Source organism: Somniosus microcephalus, chromosome 4, assembly GCF_052327205.1.
Source record: "Somniosus microcephalus isolate GS21.2 chromosome 4, FLI_Smic_1.0, whole genome shotgun sequence".
Classification (NCBI taxonomy): domain Eukaryota; kingdom Metazoa; phylum Chordata; class Chondrichthyes; order Squaliformes; family Somniosidae; genus Somniosus; species Somniosus microcephalus.
Genome location: NC_140990.1, coordinates 94422876 through 94442422, shown reverse-complemented (window position 1 = coordinate 94442422; position 19547 = coordinate 94422876). Strand labels below are relative to the sequence as shown.

The following is a 19547-nucleotide window of genomic DNA, read 5'->3' as shown; positions in this document are numbered from 1 at the left end:
CGACTAGACCAGGTAGTGTGGGACTGTGCTGTTCAAACACCGACTAGACCAGGTAGTGTGGGACTGTGCTGTTCACACACAGACTAGACCGGGTAGTGTGGGACTGTGCTGTTCACACACAGACTAGACCGGGTAGTGTGGGACTGTGCTGTTCACACACAGACTAGACCAGGTAGTGTGGGACTGTGCTGTTCACACAGACTAGACCAGGTAGTGTGGGACTGTGCTGATCACACAGACTAGACCAGGTAGTGTGGGACTGTGCTGTTCACACACAGACTAGACCGGGTAGTGTGGGACTGTGCTGTTCACACACAGACTAGACCAGGCAGTGTGGGACTGTGCTGTTCACACACAGACTAGACCGGGTAGTGTGGGACTGTGCTGTTCACACACAGACTAGACCAGGTAGTGTGGGACTGAGCTGTTCACACACGGACTAGACCAGGTAGTGTGGGACTGTGCTGTTCACACACAGACTAGACCAGGTAGTGTGGGACTGTGCTGTTCACACACAGGCTAGACCAGGTAGTGTGGGACTGTGCTGTTCACACACGGACTAGACCGGGTAGTGTGAGACTGTGCTGTTCACACACAGACTAGACCAGGTAGTGTGGGACTGTGCTGTTCACACACAGACTAGACCAGGTAGTGTGGGACTGTGCTGTTCACACAGACTAGACCAGGTAGTGTGGGACTGTGCTGTTCACACACAGACTAGACCAGGTAGTGTGGGACTGTGCTGTTCACACACAGACTAGACCAGGTAGTGTGGGACTGTGCTGTTCACACACAGACTAGACCAGGTAGTGTGGGACTGTGCTGTTCACACACAGACTAGACCAGGTAGTGTGAGACTGTGCTGTTCACACAAAGACTAGACCAGGCACTGTGGGACTGTGCTGTTCACACACGGACTAGACCAGGTAGTGTGGGACTGTGCTGTTCACACACGGACTAGACCAGGTAGTGTGGGACTGTGCTGTTCACACACAGACTAGACCAGGTAGTGTGGGACTGTGCTGTTCACACACAGACTAGACCAGGTAGTGTGGGACTGTGCTGTTCACACACAGACCAGACCAGGTAGTGTGGGACTGTGCTGTTCACACAGAGACTAGACCAGGTAGTGTGGGACTGTGCTGTTCACACACAGACTAGACCAGGTTGTGTGGGACTGTGCTGTTCACACACAGACTAGACCAGGTAGTGTGGGACTGTGCTGTTCACACACAGACTAGACCAGGTAGTGTGGGACTGTGCTGTTCACACACAGACTAGACCAGGTAGTGTGGGACTGTGCTGTTCACACACAGACTAGACCGGGTAGTGTGGGACTGTGCTGTTCACACACAGACTAGACCGGGTAGTGTGGGACTGTGCTGTTCACACACAGACTAGACCAGGTAGTGTGGGACTGTGCTGTTCACACACGGACTAGACCAGGTAGTGTGGGACTGTGCTGTTCACACACGGAATAGACCGGGTAGTGTGGGACTGTGCTGTTCACACACAGACTGGACCAGGTAGTGTGGGACTGTGCTGTTCACACACAGACTAGACCGGGTAGTGTGGGACTGTGCTGTTCACACACGGACTAGACCGGGTAGTGTGGGACTGTGCTGTTCACACACAGACTGGACCGGGCAGTGTGGGACTGTGCTGTTCACACACAGACTAGACCAGGTAGTGTGGGACTGTGCTGTTCACACACAGACTAGACCGGGTAGTGTGGGACTGTGCTGTTCACACACGGACGAGACCAGGTAGTGCGGGACTGTGCTGTTCACACACAGACTAGACCAGGTAGTGTGGGACTGTGCTGTTCACACACAGACTAGACCAGGTAGTGTGGGACTGTGCTGTTCACACACAGACTAGACCAGGTAGTGTGGGACTGTGCTGTTCACACACGGACTAGACCAGGTAGTGTGGGACTGTGCTGTTCACACACAGACTAGACCAGGTAGTGTGGGACTGTGCTGTTCACACACAGACTAGACCAGGTAGTGTGGGACTGTGCTGTTCACACACCGACTAGACCAGGTAGTGTGGGACTGTGCTGTTCAAACACCGACTAGACCAGGTAGTGTGGGACTGTGCTGTTCACACACAGACTAGAGCGGGTAGTGTGGGACTGTGCTGTTCACACACAGACTAGACCGGGTAGTGTGGGACTGTGCTGTTCACACACAGACTAGACCAGGTAGTGTGGGACTGTGCTGTTCACACACAGACTAGACCAGGTAGTGTGGGACTGTGCTGATCACACAGACTAGACCAGGTAGTGTGGGACTGTGCTGTTCACACACAGACTAGACCGGGTAGTGTGGGACTGTGCTGTTCACACACAGACTAGACCAGGCAGTGTGGGACTGTGCTGTTCACACACAGACTAGACCGGGTAGTGTGGGACTGTGCTGTTCACACACAGACTAGACCAGGTAGTGTGGGACTGAGCTGTTCACACACGGACTAGACCAGGTAGTGTGGGACTGTGCTGTTCACACACAGACTAGACCAGGTAGTGTGGGACTGTGCTGTTCACACACAGGCTAGACCAGGTAGTGTGGGACTGTGCTGTTCACACACGGACTAGACCGGGTAGTGTGAGACTGTGCTGTTCACACACAGACTAGACCAGGTAGTGTGGGACTGTGCTGTTCACACACAGACTAGACCAGGTAGTGTGGGACTGTGCTGTTCACACACGGACTAGACCGGGTAGTGTGAGATTGTGCTGTTCACACACAGACTAGACCAGGTAGTGTGGGAATGTGCTGTTCACACACGGACTAGACCAGGTAGTGTGGGACTGTGCTGTTCACACACAGACTAGACCGGGTAGTGTGGGACTGTGCTGTTCACACACAGACTAGACCAGGTAGTGTGAGACTGTGCTGATCACACAGACTAGACCAGGTAGTGTGGCACTGTGCTGTTCACACTCAGACTAGACCAGATAGTGTGGGACTGTGCTGTTCACACACGGACTAGACCAGGTAGTGTGGGACTGTGCTGTTCACACACAGACTAGACCAGGTAGTGTGGGACTGTGCTGTTCACACACAGACTAGACCAGGTAGTGTGGGACTGTGCTGCTCACACACGGACCAGACCAAGTAGTGTGGGACTGTGCTGTTCACACACAGACTAGACCAGGTAGTGTGGGACTGTGCTGTTCACACACGGACTAGACCGGGTAGTGTGGGACTGTGCTGTTCACACACAGACTAGAACAGGTAGTGTGGGACTGTGCTGTTCACACACAGACTAGACCAGGTAGTGTGGGACTGTGCTGTTCACACACGGACTAGACCAGGTAGTGTGGGACTGTGCTGTTCACACACGGACTAGACCAGGTAGTGTGGGACTGTGCTGTTCACACACGGACTAGACCAGGTAGTGTGGGACTGTGCTGTTCACACACGGACTAGACCAGGTAGTGTGGGACTGTGCTGTTCACACACAGACGAGACCAGGTCGTGTGGGACTGTGCTGTTCACACACAGACTAGACCAGGTAGTGTGGGACTGTGCTGGTCACACACGGACTAGACCAGGTAGTGTGAGACTGTGCTGTTCACACACAGACTAGACCGGGTGGTGTGGGACTGTGCGGTTCACACACAGACTAGACCAGGTCGTGTGGGACTGTGCTGTTCACACACGGACTAGACCAGGTAGTGTGGGACTGTGCTGTTCACACACGGACTAGACCAGGTAGTGTGGGACTGAGCTGTTCACACACGGACTAGACCAGGTAGTGTGGGACTGAGCTGTTCACACACAGACTAGACCAGGTAGTGTGGGACTGTGCTGTTCACACACAGACTAGACCAGGCAGTGTGAGACTGTGCTGTTCACACACAGACTAGACCAGGTAGTGTGGGACTGTGCTGTTCACACACAGACTAGACCAGGTAGTGTGGGACTGAGCTGTTCACACACAGACTAGACCAGGTAGTGTGGGACTGTGCTGTTCACACACAGACTAGACCAGGTAGTGTGGGACTGCCTGTTGACACACAGACTAGACCAGGTAGTGTGAGACTGTGCTGTTCACACACAGACTAGACCAGGTAGTGTGAGACTGTGCTGTTCACACACAGACTAGACCAGGTAGTGTGGGACTGAGCTGTTCACACATGGACTGGACCAGGTAGTGTGGGACTGTGCTGTTCACACACGGACTAGACCAGGTAGTGTGGGACTGTGCTGTTCACACACGGACTAGACCGGGTAGTGTGGGACTGTGCTGTTCACACACGGACTAGACCAGGTAGTGTGGGACTGTGCTGTTCACACACAGACTAGACCAGGTAGTGTGGGACTGTGCTGTTCACACACGGACTAGACCAGGTAGTGTGGGACTGTGCTGTTCACACACGGACTAGACCGGGTAGTGTGGGACTGTGCTGTTCACACACAGACTAGACCGGGTAGTGTGGGACTGTGCTGTTCACACACAGACTAGACCAGGTAGTGTGGGACTGTGCTGTTCACACACAGACTAGACCGGGTAGTGTGGGACTGTGCTGTTCACACACAGACTAGACCGGGTAGTGTGGGACTGTGCTGTTCACACACGGACTAGACCGGGTAGTGTGGGACTGAGCTGTTCACACACAGACTAGACCAGGCAGTGTGGGACTGTGCTGTTCACACACGGACTAGACCAGGTAGTGTGGGACTGTGCTGTTCACACACAGACTAGACCGGGTAGTGTGAGACTGTGCTGTTCACACACAGACTAGACCAGGTAGTGTGGGACTGTGCTGTTCACACACAGACTAGACCAGGTAGTGTGGGACTGTGCTGTTCACACACGGACTAGACCAGGTAGTGTGGGACTGTGCTGTTCACACACAGACTAGACCAGGTAGTGTGGGTCTGTGCTGTTCACACACAGACTAGACCAGGTAGTGTGGGACTGTGCTGTTCACACACGGACTAGACCAGGTAGTGTGGGACTGTGCTGTTCACACACAGACTAGACCAGGTAGTGTGGGACTGTGCTGTTCACACACAGACTAGACCAGGTAGTGTGGGACTGTGCTGATCACACAGACTAGACCAGGTAGTGTGGGACTGTGCTGTTCACACACGGACTAGACCAGGTAGTGTGGGACTGTGCCGTTCACACACAGACTAGACCAGGTAGTGTGGGACTGTGCTGTTCACACACGGACTAGACCAGGTAGTGTGAGACTGTGCTGTTCACACACGGACTAGACCAGGTAGTGTGGGACTGAGCTGTTCACACACAGACTAGACCAGGTAGTGTGGGACTGTGCTGTTCACACACGGACTAGACCAGGTAGTGTGGGACTGTGCTGTTCACACACAGACTAGACCAGGTAGTGTGGGACTGTGCTGTTCACACACAGACTAGACCAGGTAGTGTGGGACTGTGCTGTTCACACACCGACTAGACCGGGTAGTGTGGGACTGTGCTGTTCACACACGGACTAGACCAGGTAGTGTGGGACTGTGCTGTTCACACACAGACTAGACCAGGTAGTGTGGGACTGTGCTGTTCACACACAGACTAGACCAGGTAGTGTGGGACTGTGCTGTTCACACACAGACTAGACCAGGTAGTGTGGGACTGTGCTGTTCACACACAGACTAGACCCGGTAGTGTGGGACTGTGCTGTTCACACACAGACTAGACCAGGTAGTGTGGGACTGTGCTGTTCACACACGGACTAGACCAGGTAGTGTGGGACTGTGCTGTTCACACACAGACTAGACCAGGTAGTGTGGGACTGTGCTGTTCACACACAGACTAGACCAGGTAGTGTGGGACTGTGCTGTTCACACACGGACTAGACCGGGTAGTGTGGGACTGTGCTGTTCACACACGGACTAGACCAGGTAGTGTGGGACTGTGCTGTTCACACACGGACTAGACCAGGTAGTGTGGGACTGTGCAGTTCACACACGGACTAGACCAGGTAGTGTGGGACTGTGCTGTTCACACACAGACTAGACCAGGTAGTGTGGGACTGTGCTGTTCACACACAGACTAGACCGGGTAGTGTGGGACTGTGCGGTTCACACACAGACTAGACCAGGTAGTGTGGGACTGTGCTGTTCACACACGGACTAGACCAGGTAGTGTGGGACTGAGCTGTTCACACACAGACTAGACCAGGTAGTGTGGGACTGTGCTGTTCACACACAGACTAGACCAGGTAGTGTGGGACTGTGCTGTTCACACACAGACTAGACCAGGTAGTGTGGGACTGAGCTGTTCACACACAGACTAGACCAGGTAGTGTGGGACTGTGCTGTTCACACACAGACTAGACCAGGTAGTGTGGGACTGTGCTGTTCACACACGGACTAGACCAGGTAGTGTGGGACTGTGCTGTTCACACACAGACTAGACCAGGTGGTGTGGGACTGTGCTGTTCACACACGGACTGGACCAGGTAGTGTGGGACTGTGCTGTTCACAAACGGACTAGACCAGGTAGTGTGGGACTGTGCTGCTCACACACAGACTAGACCAGGTAGTGTGGGACTGTGCTGTTCACACACAGACTAGACCAGGTAGTGTGGGACTGTGCTGTTCACACACAGACTAGACCAGGTAGTTTGGGACTGTGCTGTTCACACACGGACTAGACCAGGTAGTGTGGTACTGTGCTGCTCACACACAGACTAGACCAGGTAGTGTGGGACTGTGCTGTTCACACACGGACTAGACCAGGTAGTGTGGGACTGTGCTGTTCACACACAGACTAGACCAGGTAGTGTGAGACTGTGCTGTTCACACACAGACTAGACCAGGTAGTGTGGGACTGTGGTGTTCACACACAGACTAGACCGGGTAGTGTGGGACTGTGCTGTTCACACACAGACTAGACCAGGTAGTGTGGGACTGTGCTGTTCACACACAGACTAGACCAGGTAGTGTGGGACTGTGCTGTTCACACACAGACTCGACCAGGTAGTGTGGGACTGTGCTGTTCACACACAGACTAGACCAGGTAGTGTGGGACTGTGCTGTTCACACAGACTAGACCAGGTAGTGTGGGACTGTGCTGTTCACACACAGACTAGACCAGGTAGTGTGGGACTGTGCTGTTCACACACAGACTAGACCAGGTAGTGTGGGACTGTGCTGTTCACACACAGACTAGACCAGGTAGTGTGGGACTGTGCTGTTCACACACAGACTAGACCAGGTAGTGTGAGACTGTGCTGTTCACACACAGACTAGACCAGGCAGTGTGGGACTGTGCTGTTCACACACGGACTAGACCAGGTAGTGTGGGACTGTGCTGTTCACACACGGACTAGACCAGGTAGTGTGGGACTGTGCTGTTCACACACAGACTAGACCAGGTAGTGTGAGACTGTGCTGTTCACACACAGACTAGACCAGGCAGTGTGGGACTGTGCTGTTCACACACGGACTAGACCAGGTAGTGTGGGACTGTGCTGTTCACACACGGACTAGACCAGGTAGTGTGAGACTGTGCTGTTCACACACAGACTAGACCAGGTAGTGTGGGACTGTGCTGTTCACACACAGACTAGACCAGGTAGTGTGGGACTGTGCTGTTCACACACAGACTAGACCAGGTAGTGTGGGACTGTGCTGTTCACACACGGACTAGACCGGGTAGTGTGGGACTGTGCTGTTCACACACAGACTAGACCAGGTAGTGTGGGACTGTGCTGGTCACACACAGACTCGACCAGGTAGTGTGGGACTGTGCTGTTCACACACGGACTAGACCAGGTAGTGTGGGACTGTGCTGTTCACACACAGACTAGACCGGGTAGTGTGGGACTGTGCTGTTCACACACAGACTAGACCAGGTCGTGTGGGACTGAGCTGTTCACACACGGACTAGACTAGGCAGTGTGGGACTGTGCTGTTCACACACGGACTAGACCGGGTAGTGTGGGACTGTGCTGTTCACACACAGACTAGACCAGGTAGTGTGGGACTGTGCTGTTCACACCCGGACTAGACCAGGCAGTGTGGGACTGTGCTGTTCACACACAGACTAGACCAGGTAGTGTGGGACTGAGCTGTTCACACACGGACTGGACCAGGTAGTGTGGGACTGTGCTGTTCACACAGACTAGACCGGGTAGTGTGAGACTGTGCTGTTCACACACAGACTAGACCAGGTAGTGTGGGACTGTGCTGTTCACACACAGACTAGACCAGGTAGTGTGAGACTGTGCTGTTCACACACAGACTAGACCAGGTAGTGTGGGACTGTGCTGTTCACACACAGACTAGACCAGGTAGTGTGGGACTGTGCTGTTCACACACAGACTAGACCAGGTAGTGTGGGACTGTGCTGTTCACACACGGACTAGACCAGGTAGTGTGGGACTGTGCTGTTCACACACGGACTGGACCAGGTAGTGTGGGACTGTGCTGTTCTCACACGGACTAGACCAGGTAGTGTGGGACTGAGCTGTTCACACACGGACTAGACCGGGTAGTGTGGGACTGTGCTGTTCACACACGGACTAGACCAGGTAGTGTGAGACTGTGCTGTTCACACACAGACTAGACCGGGTAGTGTGGGACTGTGCTGTTCACACACGGACTAGACCAGGTAGTGTGGGACTGTGCTGTTCACACACAGACTAGACCGGGTAGTGTGGGACTGTGCTGTTCACACACGGACTAGACCAGGTAGTGTGGGACTGTGCTGTTCACACACAGACTAGACCAGGTAGTGTGGGACTGTGCTGTTCACACACAGACTAGACCAGGTAGTGTGGGACTGAGCTGTTCACACACAGACTAGACCAGGTAGTGTGGGACTGTGCTGTTCACACACAGACTCGACCAGGTATTGTGGGACTGTGCTGTTCACACACGGACTAGACCAGGTAGTGTGGGACTGTGCTGTTCACACACAGACTAGACCAGGTAGTGTGGGACTGTGCTGTTCACACACAGACTAGACCAGGTAGTGTGGGACTGTGCTGTTCACACACAGACTAGACCAGGGAGTGTGGGACTGTGCTGTTCACACACAGACTAGACCAGGTAGTGTGGGACTGTGCTGTTCACACACAGACTAGACCAGGTAGTGTGGGACTGTGCTGTTCACACACAGACTAGACCAGGTAGTGTGGGACTGTGCTGTTCACACACAGACTAGACCGGGTAGTGTGGGACTGTGCTGTTCACACACAGACTAGACCGGGTAGTGTGGGACTGTGCTGTTCACACACAGACTAGACCGGGTAGTGTGGGACTGTGCTGTTCACACACAGACTAGACCAGGTCGTGTGGGACTGTGCTGTTCACACACAGACTAGACCAGGCAGTGTGGGACTGTGCTGTTCACACACAGACTAGACCAGGCAGTGTGGGACTGTGCTGTTCACACACAGACTAGACCAGGTAGTGTGGGACTGAGCTGTTCACACACAGACTAGACCAGGTAGTGTGGGACTGTGCTGTTCACACACAGACTAGACCAGGTAGTGTGGGACTGTGCTGTTCACACACAGACTCGACCAGGTAGTGTGGGACTGTGCTGTTCACACACAGACTAGACCGGGTAGTGTGGGACTGTGCTGTTCACACACAGACTAGACCAGGCAGTGTGGGACTGTGCTGTTCACACACGGACTAGACCAGGTAGTGTGGGACTGTGCCGTTCACACACAGACTAGACCAGGTAGTGTGGGACTGTGCTGGTCACACACGGACTAGACCAGGTAGTATGGGACTGTGCTGTTCACACACGGACTAGACCAGTTAGTGTGGGACTGTGCTGTTCACACACACAGACTAGACCAGGTAGTGTGGGACTGTGCTGATCACACACAGACTAGACCAGGTCGTGCGGGACTGTGCTGTTCACACACGGACTACACCAGTTAGTGTGGGACTGTGATGTTCACACACAGACTGGCCCAGGTAGTGTGGGAATCTCTTGATAACTTGCCCTGGCGGTGTGATTTAACCTACAAACCTCTGGATCATTCGTGCAGCTCCCTAACCAAGACACTCTGTTTGTTTACGGCAGGGCCGTGATGACAGGCAGCCATGGCTGGTTTTCACCAGTTAGGATCCTGATTGGAAGTTCAGAAAGCGATGTCTCGTATCTCCTGCCCTCAAAACACCACAACCCAGATCAACCCTTAACCTCCGCGCCTCGGATGCATTCAACCAGCAAGTTTGCCCAGCCGCCCCACTCCATCCCCGCCACCCCTCCCCCCCGGAAACCCTCTATCTTCCCGGCGAATTGCCGCTGGACTCATTCCACAGGCGCGGTGCCCATTGCACACCCGGCAGATCCCCTAGCCACTGGTATGCGGTGGAGGGGGGGCGGTGGAGAGCTGAATGGCCCCCCCACCCCCTGCCCGCATCTTGGGCCGATGTCCTCACAATGCCCCGCCATTGTTGGGAAAAGGATTACCTCACACACAGGCAATTCACATGGAGCCTTTCAGACAGCCCCTTCCGTCCAGCACTCCTCACATCCACTGACACTCGACGCAGGGCGAGCAGCACCATGGTTGTAAGTCTCTTCACGCCTCTCTCAACATACCATGTCTCTCAGTCCCCTCTCCCTCAGGGAGATATCTGTACACTGACTGGTGTCTCTCAATTCCTCTCCCACAGGGAGATATCTGTACACTGGTGTCTCTCAGTCTCTCTCCCTCAGGGAAATATCTGTACACTGACTGGTGTCTCTCAGCCCCTCTCCCTCAGGGAGATATCTGTTCACTGATTGTTGTCTCTCAGGCCCTCTACCTCTGGGTGATATCAGTACACTGACTGGTGTCTCTCAGTCCCTCTCCCTCAGGGCGATAACTGTACACTGACTGGTATCTCTCAGTCCCTATCCCTCAGGGAGATATCTGTACACTGACTAGTGTCTCTCAGTCCCCTCTCCCTCAGGGAGATTTCTGTACACTGACTGGCGTCTCTCAGTCCCCTCTCCCTCAGGGAGATATCTGTACACTGACTGGTATCTCTCAGTCCCTCTCCCTCAGGGAGATATCTGTACACTGACTGGTGTCTCTCAGTCCCTCTCCCTCAGGGAGATATCTGTCCACTGACTAGTGTCTCTCAGTCCCCTCTCCCTCAGGGCCATATCTGTACACTGACTGGTGTCGCTCAGTCCCTCTCTCCCTCGGGGAGATATCTGTTTACTGACTGGTATCTCTCAGTCCTGTTCTCTCAGTGAGATCTCCTACCTCCAACCGCCCCGCCATTGGTCGCCGGACATCCTGATGGTGCATAGTCTGCCCACACCAGTCGAAACTGAACATAAGAACATAACAACATGAAAAATAGGAGCAGGAGTAGGCCATTCAGCCCTTTGAGCCTGCTGCACCATTCAATGAGATCATGGCTGATCTTTTACATCACCTGCACCTTCCCGCACTATCCCCATATCCCTTGATTCTCTTAGTGCCCAAAAAATCAATCGATCTCTGTCTTGAATATACTCAATGCCTGAGCCTCCACAGCCCTCTGTGGTAGAGAATTCCAAAGATTCACAACCCCTTGAGTGAAGACATTTCTCCTCATCTCAGTCATAAATGGCCGAGCCCTTATTCTGAGACTGTGATTCCTGGTTCTCGACTCACCAGTTTCAATGAGATATCCTCTCATTCTTCAAAAGTCTAGGGAATATAGGCCCGTTCTACCCAATCTTTCCTCGTAGGACAATCCCCCCTTCCCAGGAATCAGTCTGGCGCTCCCTCTATGGCAAGTATATCCTTCCTTAGGAGACCAAAACGGTACACAGTACTCCAGGTGTGGTCTCACCAGGGCCCTATATAATTGCAGCAAGACTTCTTTACTCTTATAGTCCAATCTTTTTGTAATAAAGGCTAATAGACACTTCATTACCTGACTGGATGATTCTTGACAACCGAGCCAAACAGCCTTTTCCCATGTCCAATATTTTTATAACTCGTAAACAGAAGTGTTCGGAGAATGTTTTTTTTAAAAGCACCATTACTTTAATGCCCCTATGATTTTTCTCCTGGGTTGCTCGCAGCAGTGTGCCAGGGATGAGTCCTGGAGACTCCAGGGCAATCCTGGAGGGTTGCCAACCCGATCCCTCCTAACCCTCTCGGCCGACGCCTCCCTGCGGTCCTCACTTTGTCGCAGCGTCTCCTACTCATCCTTTGCCAGGAACCGGAACACTCTGGAACCCTTCACCTCCCTGAGTCTTCCCTGCCTCTTCGAACTCAGGCTGTAGATGTTCGCAACCTTGATGTCATATTTGACCCTGAAATGAGCTTCCAACCACATATCCTCAGCATAACAAAGACCGCCTATTTCCACCTCCATAACATCGCCCGTCTCTGCCCTTGCCTCAGCTCATCTGCTGCTGAAACCCTTATCCATGCCTTTGTTATCTCTAGACTTGACTATTCCAACGCACTCCTGGCCGGCCTCCCACATTCCACCCTATGTAAACCTGAGGTCATCCAAAACTCGGCTGCCCATGTCCGAACTCGCACCAAGTCCCGTTCGCCCATCACCCCTGTGCTCGCTGACCTACATTGACTCCCGGTTAAGCAATTTCAAAATTCTCATCCTTGTTTTCAAATCCCTCCATGGGCTCGTCCCTCCCTATCTCTGTAATCTCCTTCAGCCACACAACGCCGCCCCCCCCCCCCCCCCGATTATAATCGCTCAACCTTTGCCGGCCGTGCCTTCTGTTGCCTAGGCCCTAACTCTGGAATTCCCCGCCTAAACCTCTCCGCCTCGCTACCTCTCTTTCCTCCTTTAAGACGCTCCTTAAAACCTACCTCTTTGGCCAAGCTTTTGGTCACCTGCCCTAATTTCTCCTTATGTGGCTCGGTGTCAAATATTTTGTCTTAAAATACTCCTGTGCAGCGCCCTGGGACGTTTTACTACATTAAAGGCGCTATATAACGACAAGTTGTTGTTGTTTCTCTCTGTGCTCCGCCCAGCCAATACACTAAAGAAAGAAAGAACTTGCATTTCTACAGCGCCTTTCACAACTGCAGGACATCCCAAACTTACAGCCAATTACGTTCTTTTTTGAAGTGTGGTCACTGTTGTAACGTTGGAAAAGCGGCAGCCAATTTGCGCACAGCAAGATCCCACAAACAACAGTGTGATAAATTACCAGATCATCTGTTTTTTAGTGATGTTGGTTGAGCGATAAATATTGACCAGGACACCCCTGCTCTTCGAAATAGTGGCCATGGGATCTTTTACGTCCACCTGAGAGGGCAGACAGGGCCCTCGGTTTTAACGTCTTATCTGTAAGACGGCACCTCCGACAGTGCAACACTTCCTCAGTACTGGCACCGGGAGTGTCGGCCCATGGGATTTGAACCCATGACCGTCTGACTCAGAGGCGGGTGTGTGAGACCCACTGAGCAACAGCTCACTTTCAGTACAACACAAAACCAAAATGTACCCCTGAAGACTGGGCTCAGTACGGGAAGATACCCCCTCGTCCCATCCTACGTGATGTATTGCAAGGGGGGCAGGCATACTTCGGGACCGGCTTCCAAGCATGGGCAGGTGGGGAGGGGCAAGGGAGGGGGTAGGTTCCCTCAGGAAGGGAGTGCAAGTGCCCAGTAATGTGCCGTTGCTTTGGTGCAGAGTCGACTACGCCTGAAGGAACGTGAACGCATGCAGGCCGAGCAAAAGCGAGAGCAGCGAGCCATGCAGCCGCTGGCCCGGACCACAGGCTACACCGGTCGAAGCTACGACAGACTATGGATCAGTGGGATGCCTGTCAACAGAAAGGTACTCGGGTCAGGGGCTGCGGCCGAGAATAACAGCCAATGTGTGTATTATCGAGAATCGCAACCCCTGTGGATATTATAGAGAATAGCATCCCCTGTGTATATTACAGGGAATAACAGCCCCTGTGTATATTATCGAGAATCGCAACCCCTGTGGATATTATAGAGAATAGCAGCCCCTGTGTATATTATAGGGAATAACAGCCCCTGTGTATATTATAGGGAATAACAGCCCCTGTGTATATTATAGAGAATAATAGCCCGTGTATATTATACGGAATAACAGCCCCTGTATATATTATAGGGAATAACAGCCCCTGTGTATATTATAGAGAATAGCAATCGCTGTGTATATTATAGGGAATAACAGCCCGTGTATATTATAGAGAATAGCAATCGCTGTGTATATTATAGGGAATAACAGCCCCTGTGAATATTATAGGGAATAACAGCCCCTGTGTATATTATAGAGAATAGTAGTCGCTGTGTATATTGTTGGGAATAACAGCCCCCATGTCTGTTATCTTATATATATAAAGCGGTCGATCTGTCTGTCTGTCATTCCGTCTGTCTGTCTGTCTGTCTGTCTGTATTGAATAAACTCAAAAGTTATAGAGCGTACCTACACGTGTGTTGCATCGAAAGAAAGCTTACGATTCCAGAACCGTCATAAGCGTATTTACGTTTCGGCCAGACAAAAATTGCGCCCGTGGTATCTAAAAAACGTTCAACATTCCGCTCATTATCCGCTCATTAGCATCGAGTGACGTCGAGGTCGACCAATCGTACGGTCGAGCGACCCGACGGTTGACCAATCGCTGCATGGCGGGGGCGGGTTCCTGGTGCTTGCGGGCGAGCCCTCCTGGAGTCGAGTGACGGGACGATTGACCAATCCTACGCTTCGGTGACCTGACAGTCGACCAATCGGTACGTGTGTGGGCGGGCCTTATCGTTCTGAACCGAGGTGAGTCGCCGCCATCTTGATTCCAAACTTTTCATTTCTTTTTCCTGCTTTCTGCGTGTTTCTTTTCAAATCTACATTTCCAGCAAAAAAAAAGTTGCTTTTAAAAGACAAATTGTTTTAAAAAAAAGTTAATTAATTTGTAAATCTTTTGTCTAACCTCTATAATTTTCCTACCTTTCACCGTTTTTCCAGGCCTCAAAGCCTGGACGTCTGTTGACCAGCCACGCCTGAGCTAGGCGCCTCCCGTTGCGATCGACAAAAGGCCAGCGATCGCCGCCATCTTTGTGAAGATTGGAGGGGGCGGGCCTGAGCCGAGCGTCGCCGCCGCCGCCATCTTAGTAAAGGCGGGTGGGGCAGGAGTCAGCGCGCGCGACTTGAGTCCGGCCGGGCCTCACACGGTAGGTTGCGCGGCGGCGTCTCTCTCTCTGCTCTTGAAGCCGGCTCGGGCGGGAGGCGGGGCTTGGGAGATTGGGGGGGGGGGGGTGGCGAGACTCGGGAGATCGGGGGGGGGCTCGGGAGATCAGGCCTCAGGAGATTGGCGATCGGGGCTCGGGAGATCGGGCCTCGTGAGATCGGGCCTCGGGAGGGCGGGGCTCGGGGACTCCCCCCCTCTCCCCCTCCTACCCCCCCTCCCCCCCTCCCCCTCCTCACCCCTCCCCCCCTCCCTCCCCTCCCCTCCCCCCCTCCCCTCCCCCTCCACCCCTCCCCATCCCCTCCTCACCCCTCCCCCTCTCCCTATCCCTCCTCCCCTCCCCTCCCCCCCTCCTCCCCTCCCCTCCCCCCTCCCCGTCCCCCCTCCTCCCCCTCCCCTCCCCCCCTCCCCTTCCCCCCCAGTTGCTCTCTCTCTTCCCCCCAGTCGCGCTCTCTCTTCCCCCCAGTCGCGCTCTCTCTTCCCCCCAGTCGCGCTCTCTCTTCCCCCCAGTCGCGCTCTCTCTTCCCCCCAGTCGCTCTCTCTCTTCCCCCCAGTCGCTCTCTCTCTTCTCCCCAGTCGCTCTCTCTCTTCCCCCCAGTCGCTCTCTCTCTTCCCCCCAGTCGCTCTCTCTCTTCCCCCCAGTCGCTCTCTCTCTTCCCCCCAGTCGCTCTCTCTCTTCCCCCCAGTCGCTCTCTCTCTTCCCCCCAGTCGCTCTCTCTCTTCCCCCCCAGTCGCTCTCTCTCCCTTCCAACAACAACATGCCCTCAAAAGACCCTCGGCACCGCCGGGCACTTCAGCTAGTCTATCTTTCTTATATATATATAAAAAGCGGTCGATCTGTCTGTCATTCTGTCTGTCTGTACTGTATAAACCCGAAAGTTATAGAGCGTACCTACACATGTGTTACATCGAAAGAAAGCTTACGATTCCAGAACCGTCATAAGCGTATTTACGTTTCAGCGAGACAAAAATTGCGCCCGCGGTATCCAAGAAACTTTCAACATTCCGCTCATTATCCGCTCATTAGCATCGAGTGACGTCGAGGTCGACCAATCGTACGGTCGAGCGACCCGACGGTCGACCAATCGCTGCGTGGCGGGGGCGGGTTCCTGGCGCTTGCGGGCGAGCCCTCCTAGAGTCGAGTGACGGGACAATTGACCAATCCTACGCTTTGGTGACCTGACGGTCGACCAATCGGTGCATGTGTGGGCGGGCCTTATCGTTCTGAACCGAGGTGAGTCGCCGCCATCTTGATTCCAAACTTTTCATTTCTTTTTCCCGCTTTCTGCGTCTTTAAAAAAAAAGTTGCTTTTAAAACACATAGGCCTAGAAATTCAGTCTGGCCACTTTTGGGGCGGTAAAGTCGGGCGTTCGCTAAAGTTAGCGCCCGCCGGAAAGTGTAGGCCACTTCGCCGAAATTCAGTAGATTTGGCCAAGAGTTTGGGCGAGCGCTGAAACTGTCGTTGCGCTGCTATCTTCAGGCGCTAAGCCGGCGATGCGGACTGATAACGCCGAGGCCGGGCGCAGCGCAGGTGCGGACATGTTTTGATTGACAGCAGAAACCCTGACGCCGGCCAGCTCTTAAAGGGGGAAGGGTCGACTTTGACTGCTGCCACGCCCTGCATAGTGGAGCCCTGCAGCTAGGCCTCAACACTGCTGGTGGACCCAAATAGCGCCTGAAGCCATGGAGAAGGCCCGTGAACGAGCGCAGCGCTTCTCAGAGCATGCTTTGAGGGTGCTGGTTAATGGTGTGGAAAAGAAAAGAGAGATCTTGTGCCCGGACAGTGGCAAGAAGGCTCCCAGGAGGCAGTACAGGAGAGCCTGGAAGAAGATCGCCCAGAGGGTCTCATCCACCAGCGATGTCCCCAGGAGTGCGGACCAATGCCGCAAGAAGTACAACGACCTCACTCGGATGGTGAAGGTGAGTACCCTTTCCAGTGTCCTCCTCATCCTTGCATGTGCACCTCACATTATGGGCAAAGGGACCTCAAAGGCCTAATGGCCAGCCCTCCTCCTGCAGCTATGGCACTGGCATGATCATCAATAGCACTTTCTGCACTTAACACACTGGCCAAGCTATTCGACCATGGGAGGCAGTGCACACAACAACAGGGCACCACACTGGCCAAGCTATTTGACCATGGGAGGCAGTGCACACAACAACAGGGCACCACACTGGCCAAGCTATTCGACCATGGGAGGCAGTGCACACAACAACAGGGCACCACACTGGCCAAGCTATTCGACCATGGGAGGCAGTGCACACAACAACAGGGCACCACACTGGCCAAGCTATTCGACCATGGGAGGCAGTGCACACAACAACAGGGCACCACACTGGCCAAGCTATTCCACCATGGGAGGTAGTGCACACAACAACAGGGCATCACACTGTACTTAGAGGCCGTCCTTTCTGTTGCAGGCCAAGCTGGCGCGGAATTTGAGGAGCCAGTCTGCCACCGGGGGAGGCCGTCCCCAGTACCAGGCGCTCAGTGAGCTGGAGGAGAGCGTGGCTCGACTCATGCGTGGCCGGGTGACTGGCCCTGTTGCCATTGGAGATGCGGACCCTGTACTGGGACCCACTGGTAAGGACATGACCAGTTGGACGTCTATCGTTGCCCTCACGCTTCAGATCGACATCCTTTCCCACTGTCCGACCAATGCGCATAATGCCACCACTCATGCCTCCCTCGCTGACGCCCTGTCCTCACTCTAAAGCTACTCTTGTGCCTTCCTGCTTTCAGCTGGTGAGGAGGAGGTGGTCCCTGAAGCTCAGAGTGCCAGGCCCTTGGAGGAGGAGGACGACGAGGACCAGGAGGAAGGCGGCACATCGGGGGAACCCTCATCCGCGCCAGGGGATGGCAATGGAGGGGACACGTCTGGCCTGGAGGAGAGCCAGGGGGAAGTGTTGCAGGGGGGTGTAGCTCCTGGGCACAGTGGGGTCGAGGCACGCGGGAAGGGTCGGGCAGCACGGCGGCCTTCTCCCCAGAGGGGGGAAGTGTTGCAGGGGAGGGCAGTTCCTGGGCCCAGTGGGGTCGAGGCACGCGGGAAGGGTCGGGCAGCTCGGCGGCCTTCTCCCCAGACGGAGAGTCCGCCCTCCAGTCCGGAGACGGTCCTCGCCCAGGAGGTGCGCCTCCTTGATGAGATGTCCGCGGCGTCAGAGCGGCACCACAAGGAGTTCATGGGGGTTGTGGGACAGTTGCCTCAGGCCATTGAGTCCCTGGCTCATAGTGTGGCCGCTTTCGGGGAATCACAGGCCAGGGGGGTCGACCAACTCGCGGCAGCACACGCCAGGGGTGTCGAACAACTCGCGGCAGCACAGGACAGGGGTGTCGAACAACTCGCGGCAGCACAGGACAGGGGTGTCCTGCAACTCGCGGCAGCACAGGACAGGGGTGTCCAGCAACTCGCGGCAGCGCACGACGCGAGTCGTGAGTCCATGAGTGGTGCCGTCCAGACACTCGCAGATCTGATGCGGGCACAGACCAGGGCAGTTCGGGCACTCACTTCTGCCACACTCGCTGTGGCGCGGAACCATCGCCAGGGCACCCGCCGCCCTGCTGCAGCACAGCGGTCTGGCCTCCACCAGATTGCTGCGCTTGCTGCACTGCCAGCCCGGCCGAGTGCCAGAGTCTGTTGCGAACAGCGCGCGCCTGGCATCAGCCAGCTTGCCCCCATTGGTGCAGCCGACACTTCCACTCCCCCAGCCAAGGTGCGACGAGCTGCTGCTGAGACTGATGCTGGTCAGCCACAGCTGCAGCAGTCAGCAGCCGGCCCCTCCCGGGCCGGGCCTCGTCTAGGCTGACCCCCAAGGGCATCTGCCATCACGCATTGTGGCCCTCATGAGCCTTCCCCCAGCCTTGCCACACCCACAGGGCCCAGGTTGAGGCGGAGCAGCAGGTCGGGCAGGGGCTGGAGAAGCCTGCATAAGGACTCGCCCTCTCGGCACACCCAGTAGAGTGTGGTGATAGCGGTTTTTTTTATATGGGGGTGTTTGTGTTCTGGGGGGGGGCTTATTTTGGTAAGGCCGAAGATGAAGGCATTTTGGATGGGCAAGTTTTGTTATTCCTCCCCAGGTTGTGGGAGTGAGAGATGTTTTTGACTGTTTTTTGGGGGTCTTGTCTGTTTTTCTGTTTCATGTGGGAAGGGCCCTGAGTTTGTAAAATAAAGCTTTTTAATTTATTCAGCATGTCCAGGTGTCATGTTTCAAGTGGTTGTTGCGTTAAGCAGCTGAGGGCTTGCGGAGCGGCTGCATTCAGGTGCGTTCATTGCCACAGGCCATTCCCTGACAGGGGGCCTAGAAGTGTCGTTCAATAAGCCGCCGGCGGACGGCCCTTGGACCTTGTGGCTCCCTCCTGGGCTGGTACTCTCCTCCTCCGCCTTCTCATGGTCCTCCTGCTCGTCCTCCTGAGGTGGTGGTG

At 54.5% G+C, this 19547-nt stretch overlaps 1 protein-coding gene across 1 annotated transcript in view; it reads left to right on the top strand.

Annotated features, from left to right (window-relative positions):
- LOC147119525 (uncharacterized) overlaps window positions 1-19547 on the top strand; it is a 110337-nt gene that overhangs the window by 22948 nt on the left and 67842 nt on the right. The window contains exon 3 of the mRNA XM_085984115.1: window positions 13605-13751. Within this exon, the coding sequence (XP_085840241.1) occupies window positions 13605-13751 (147 nt within the window). The remainder of the gene's footprint in view (window positions 1-13604; window positions 13752-19547) is intronic.